The following is a 7,088-nucleotide window of genomic DNA, read 5'->3' as shown; positions in this document are numbered from 1 at the left end:
ACATAAGAAAGACATAGGAACACATAGAAAAACTTAAAATAATAATAGAAAGTGTCTCCCTTGAAGTAGTGGTTAAATGAGGTAGAACTTGCCCTATTTATACTCCAAAACTAACAAAATAATCAAGGCACCAATTTAATTAACAATTTGAAAGAAAATGTAAACATATAGCAAATTCACTTTATTTATTTCAAAGAAACTTGAATAAACATTAAATCCCTAAAAATTACTAATTAAATGCATTTCAATAAAGCATGATTAACAATTAAATGAGATGAACAATTGTAGTTAAAAAATAATAAAGATCAGGGATCTAATTACAAAAATTAAGAAGTTTTTAAGATCAAATTATAAATTTTACAAAAATTAGGGGTAAAATCAAAGAAAAATAAAATTTAGGGACCAAAATGTAATTAAATTAAAGACTTAATTGAAAGAAATTTAATTTTTAGAGATACAATAAAATTATTCAAAAGACTAGGGTTCTAATTGTAAAATCTATTTCTGATTTACCCACGTTGGGCCATTTTCCTCTTTTTTATTTGGTTTTGGCTTTTTTTAGCCAAAGCACTCCCACCCAATGAATAACCGGATTATTTTTGTTAAAAGGAAAAGATCAGCCCAACATCATCTTAATAAACTAAACCTAAAAATTCTTGCCAAACATGGCCGGAACCCCATTTTTCAAACTGAGTTTCCACATACACTAAGCTCGTAGCATTATATAATTACCTAAACTTCAAATAAGGTCCAAAAAACTAAATAATCATGAAAATATATGGATCTAAGTTTCTTGAACATTTACCTCCATAAACACGCTCAAAATATCTTGCATTAATGTCGAATCAAACAAGGAGAAGTTGGGGAAATACCTGATGAAGCTTTATGACCAGACTGAAATCAGAAAAACGTGAATGGAAGCAGGTTGATGAAGCTTCAGACTTGCGCCAGGGAAATCATAGCAGCAAATTGGAGGCCAAATTCAAAGGGCTTCGGGACATCTTTTGCAAACGATTTCTAAATGAAACTTGCTCTACTAAGTTCGTAGATTGTGGAGAAATTGAAAGCTCCTCAAGCGAAGCTGTATCAATGGAGAGAATTGGGCCGAAAGGGGGCTGAAAAGTCAGCCTTTCTCCTGGAAAAATTTTGCAGAAATTTCTTCTTTCTTTCTTGGCTTGTCTTTTCTTTTTCTTTTTCTCTCTTTCTGCCTTCCTTTTAAATGAGATTAAGTGGCAAAAACCCTCATTTCAATAGTGAACATGATAATAAAAAATTGAACTGAATTAATTAAATGATACTAAATTTTTTAGGCAAAACTTGTTCACAAAATTAAGTGAATATGATATGCACTCAAATGTATTAGATTAAATACTTAACAATTCAATAATTTAATGAATTCAAACTTTAGATTCCATAATTCAAATTTTGGTTTTATCAAACACACCCTTAAATAGTTAAGGGAGATAAGTGTAATTTCCAAAACCCATGAGAACTTTGAATAGGAAAGAATTGAAAAGAAACGGACGGATGTCAACTCCCTTCCACGGCAGAAAAACTTTCTGCCTAAAACGGACGGAAAACGTGAGAAAGTGGAGTGAGTTAAATGAATTATACCATATGCCATTTTTACCCTTAAAAGATTAAAATATAACTATATAACCTAATAAAATTCTCATGGTATCTTAAGATTTAAGGGTTTTTATGTAAAATTGAATCTTGTCTTTTCACTTTTCTCCACTTCCAAACAAAGGAAAGTTATTTCATCTCCTTTTTTTCTCCAGAACTCCCAAATAATGAAAAGATATTATAAACTTCCAAATTGGCTATTAGTGAAATTATTAGAAACTTCAGGGGAGGTTTCTGAAATTATCCCTTTCTTTTCTTTCGTATTATTTCAATTTATTTGTGGATGGATCCGCATTTCTTAAATTCTGCTCTCTAAGTTTCCCCTTTGCATATTATCCCCGCCATCCATTCCCCATTACATGACCCGACCCGCTTCCCCAATGACCCGAACTGAGCATCCAACTCGTATCCTCCCCCTTCCTCCGATCTCCTCCCTCTCCCGAACAACCCTAGCTTGCCTCAACGCCAAACTCACCGCCGACGAAGACCTCCACCACCTCGCTCCTGTTCTCGTCTCGGAGCTCCGAACCGAGTGCGATAGCCTCGACCGGAGTCTCTCTGATCTCAGCCACCACTTCAACCAATTACTCGCAGATTATTCTTCGCATTCCAATCAAATCGGTTCCAATTTTGAGGCTATTAGGTGTAAATTATCTGATCTTCGCTCTTCCACTGTCTCCTCTGCTTCTTCTTCATCAGGTATATATTATCAGAATTCATGCACTCATTTGTAAGTTTTGTTAATTGTGATTTATTTTTGATTGATTATATGTATAGATGTGTACAATTGTTGTATGTAGATGGAGGGTCTGGAAGATTACTTGGGGAGGAGCTGCCGGCATTGGCGAAGGAGGTGGCGAGGGTTGAAGCCGTGAGGACTTATGCAGGTGAATATGTTTGTATTTTTATTCATCCTTTCCCTTTTTTTATTGCTTGAAGAAATTAATTGTTTTCTGGAGGAAGTTGATGGAGTTGAATTCGATGGCATTTCTGGTGCTTTCATAAAAATGTGTGGATATCGAAGAAATTTAACTTGAAAGTTTCTTTTTTTCTTGAAAATTTTTCAATTTGGTTGTATGCTAGGGATTTGGCTTTGGTATAATGGAAATTTGATCGACGAAGAAAGAATGTTGTAGGATGAACTGAAGCAAATCAAGTACCGTCTGCCAAAGCCTTTTTCTGGATTAATAAGATTTACTGATTGGAAGAGAGAATTCCAATTTTGTTATGATGTCAACCATGACTTCAGCAAGAAGTTGTGAGGTGTGCTCTAGATGTCTGATTACTGTCAATTCTAAGTTCTAAGCAACTTAGATGTTGACGAACTAAATGTTGCTGAATGTGGTGAACTTTAGAAGAATAGAAGATTTCGATTGCTGAAGTAAATGCACTGAAAATCTGCAAAGGTAGCTGTTTCATCAAATTTATAATCAAATAATACTTCTTTTATAGGCTGTAAAATCAGAATTCTGAAGAGTTTCAACAATAAGCATCCAAGATTTGCACCTTAGGTAATTTAGTCCCATTCTAATAAATTTTGTGACTTACAGAGTGCTCCAACTTTACTCATGCCATAATTGTTTGGCAGTCAAAACATAAATTCATACATCTAGAGGCTTTTCTTTTCAAGGTGAGAATCACCATGAAGCAGATTTTAGGTTGTTGTGCAATTTATTAATGTTTTAATTTCAAAATTAGTACTGACGCTGCCAGTTTTTGGTAGAGCTAGAACCTGTGCCACAATCAGCCCCCTACACTGCTCGTGAAGGGGGTCCAACAAATGCTGCACTGGTCCACTACTTTTCAGCATATTTCACACCCCCAAGGAGGTGCTCTTGATTCTCACCACAAGTATAGATAACTTCAGTCATCTGGTCATGGCAGTTGTCATCAAATATCAGTAAAATGTTTTTGTAGGGGAGATTTGATTGAGTCATTTAATAAGCCTGACACTTCCTCTGTTCTTTGAACTTATCGTCTTAATATTCTATGACTCTTATCAACACAAGAAAATAGGTTTCTTCATTAAGGCCATACTTTTAATCATGGTGGTGGTTTTAAGACTTTAACCAATGGTTACTATAGTATATATTATAGACATTCATGATTTTCCTCTTCGTAGTGTCATCTCAATTGCGTGGAAGAAGATATATTCCTACTAGCATATGAGCTTTCTCTTCTTTTCAGTGTTTCTTTACTGTCAATTCAATAGTCATTCATGTATACCAATGTTTACAATGCTTGGGTTGTGGAACCTTTTTTTTATGTCAAATCATACGTAATTCAGAGTGTAATCCTTGCTTTTGCCTTTTTTTAACTTTTTTTTTTTTTCATTTCAGAGACGGCGTTAAAACTTGACACTTTGGTGGGTGACATTGAAGATGCTGTCTCTGTAACTTTAAACAGAACACTAAGGAGGCATCAATTTTCTAATAACTCAGAAGTAAGTCCAGCTTGGATGTGTTGAAACTGCAAGAGAATTAGAGTCCTGGAAGTTCCCTTCTGATTTTCTGTTCTTATTTCTTCTTTGCTTCAGGATACGCGTGTCAGTGCTATTAGAACTCTTAAACTGACAGAAGCCATTCTCTCTTCCATTGCAAAGTCAAATCCCCAGTGGACTCGACTTGTTTTAGCTGTTGATCACAGAGTAGATCGAGCTTTAGCTGTTCTTAGACCACAGGCAGTCGCAGATCATCGATCTCTTCTTGCTTCCCTAGGATGGCCACCATCTCTATCATCTTTAAATTCATCGAGTCTCGATGTAAAAGGATCAGGTGAAGTCCAAAATCCCCTTTTCACAGTGGAAGGGGACCTCAAACACCAATACTGCAAAAGTTTTCTGGCTTTGTGTAGTCTCCAAGAACTGCAAAGACAGAGAAAGTCTCGTCAGCTTGAAGGACATAATAGAGAAGTTGCATTGCGCCAGCCTCTTTGGGCTATTGAAGAGCTCGTCAATCCTATATTCATTGATTCTCAACACCACTTCTCAAAATGGATTGATAAGCCTGAGTTCATTTTTGCCCTTGTGTACAAAATCACTCGAGACTATGTGGACTCCATGGATGATTTATTGCAACCACTGGTTGATGAAGCATTGTTATCTGGCTACAGTTGTAGAGAAGAATGGGTCTCTGCTATGGTAACTTCCTTATCAACATATTTGGCAAAAGAAATACTCCCTATGTATGTTGCCCAGCTGGAGGAAGAGAGTATCTCAGGAATTCGTTCACAGCCACGAATATCTTGGCTACATCTTATCGACTTGATGATCTCATTTGATAAACGAATTCAGTCTTTGGTAGCACATTCTGGAATCTTGGTTTCTTTACCAGAAGATGAGAACCAGCACAAAATATCATCGCTCTCTGTGTTCTGTGACAGACCTGACTGGCTTGATTTGTGGGCTGAGATAGAGCTCAGTGACACTATTGACAAATTGAAACAAGAGATGGAGGATGAAAGAAGCTGGTCTACTAAATCTCTGGGTGCTGCTCTTTTATCAGGTCAAGAAGATAGCAAGTCGCCGCCAATTTCCAGTGTTATCCTGCGTCTTCTGTCTTATGTGGTTGATCGTTGTCGATCACTGCCCAGCATCTCATTGAGGTCAAGGTTTGTTAGATTGACATGTGTGCCTATAATACAGAAGTTCTTGGATTGCTTACTTCTCAGGTGCCTTGAGGCTGAGGGATTGACAGCTCTAACGGATGATGATGCTTTAGTCAAAGTTGCAATATCACTTAATGCTGCTCGTGGTTTTGTGTCTATTTTGAAAGAATGGTGTGAGGATGTCTTTTTCCTTGAAATGGGATTGGACCAGGTTGATCAGTTGGAAACATCTGGCGTAGGTGATTTTAGTGGAAGATCAATGGAAGCAAAAGGAGAGAATGATATTGTGAAGGAAGTGGACAAGCTTGAGAGATTTAGAGTAGAATGGGTAGAGAAGTTATCAACAGTTATTTTGCGTGGATTTGATGCTTCTTGTCGAGATTACATGAAAAACAGAAAGCAATGGCAGGAAAAGGGTGAAGAAGGGTGGGGTGTGTCTAGATTGTTTCTTGGGGCTTTAGAGTATCTTCAAGGAAAATTGTCAGTACTGGAAGAAAATTTGAATGCAATGGACTTTGTTAGCGTGTGGAGATCTTTAGCTAGTGGTCTTGACCAATTTATATGTGGTGGTATTTTTCTGAGTAATGTGAAATTCAATGATGGGGGAGTTAAGAAGCTTAGTAATGATTTGGAAGTACTGTTTGGGGTGTTCTGCACATGGTGTTTGAGACCTGAAGGTTTCTTTCCCAGAACAAGTGAGGGATTGAAGCTATTGAAAATGGAAAAGAAGCTACTTCAAAATGGTTTGGCTGGGGGAGAAAGATGGTTGAAGGATAATAGAATAAGCCATTTGAAAGCAGGAGAGGTAGAAAAAATTGTGAAGAACAGGGTGTTTGGCTGATGAATCATCCTTGTTAGAGTGTTTTCAGTGGTTGAACACACCTATAAATCATTCTGGTGAAAATATTTACAGTAAGCCAACTGAAAGCAGGAGAGGTAGAAAAAGTTGTGAAGAATAGGGTATACAGATGATGGGTCATCCTCATTAGAGTATATTCAGTGGTTCAACACACTCAGATAATTTTGGTGAAGATATTTTTAGAGAAAGTAGAACATATTGGAGATGGATATAGGAGGTCCAGCAGGTTTTTTCCATTTAACTTTCCTGATGAACTTCAGCTGTTCTTTCCAGTTAGCATGAAAATTAGGTTGGTTATTGGTTCATGTTTTGTCAGGGCTATTCGACTCTAGTTCGAGCTTGCTGATTTTGAAAATCTTTAGCTACTTTATCTTAGGAACAGGTTAGCTTGTTTGGCAATATGTTAAGGATAACTCTCTCCTCTTTTTCCCACCTCAATTTGGAATTTCCAGGTGCTCTGTACGATACATGTACGGCTGGTCATAGCTCCAGGAATACCTCTTTTTTTTCACAAAAAACTTAGGATTAATGCACTTTTCTTCGTAGACTAGTGCATTGTTTATCTTGCGTGATGTTTCCACAATTTTGATACTGTGGTTATGAGGCTTTGATGATTTTCAAGCTAGGATACACTTTGCAGGTCATGCAATAATATTTCTGCTGTGCTCTTAATTCTGATAACTACGTGATTTCTAAGAGTTGGTTTCCTTTGGCCTATACAAGAACTAGCAGTTAAAAGGAGAATTTTGTGGAACACTCTTATCAATATACTGATAAAGCAAAATTTTTACACAGGCTGATTATAATTGCATCCTTACTATTCATCGCTTTGGATGTTGTTCACATATCTGACACAATTTTGGGTTACTTTAAATCTTTGCGTGGGACAGACAGGAGACGGGGACGAAATCTCTGTAAATGACAGTTAATGGCTAAAATTCTCAGCAAATGTTCATGTTCATAGCGTGCCACCACTTTGGTGGACAATCCTAGGCTT

The 7,088-nt window shown here is 36.9% G+C and overlaps 1 protein-coding gene across 2 annotated transcripts; it reads left to right on the top strand.

Moving 5' to 3' along the window:
- The first annotated feature begins 1,939 nt into the window (after window positions 1-1,939).
- On the top strand, window positions 1,940-6,772 carry LOC113740458 (RINT1-like protein MAG2). Of its 2 annotated transcripts, none has more exons than XM_072046317.1 (4): window positions 1,940-2,299; window positions 2,404-2,513; window positions 3,966-4,069; window positions 4,163-6,772. In XM_072046317.1, exons 1-4 carry the CDS (start codon window positions 1,986-1,988, stop codon window positions 6,071-6,073), a joined length of 2,439 nt encoding a protein of 812 aa, XP_071902418.1. In that variant the 5' UTR covers window positions 1,940-1,985; the 3' UTR covers window positions 6,074-6,772. The 2 variants fall into 2 exon arrangements, with proteins under 2 accessions (XP_071902418.1, XP_027123888.1); XM_027268087.2 differs by having other exon boundaries at window positions 1,940-2,325; window positions 2,427-2,513.
- Window positions 6,773-7,088: the final 316 nt, after the last annotated feature.

The sequence above is a fragment of the Coffea arabica genome, chromosome 4c (genome assembly GCF_036785885.1).
Source record: "Coffea arabica cultivar ET-39 chromosome 4c, Coffea Arabica ET-39 HiFi, whole genome shotgun sequence".
Classification (NCBI taxonomy): domain Eukaryota; kingdom Viridiplantae; phylum Streptophyta; class Magnoliopsida; order Gentianales; family Rubiaceae; genus Coffea; species Coffea arabica.
This window is presented reverse-complemented; position numbering and strand designations above follow the sequence as displayed.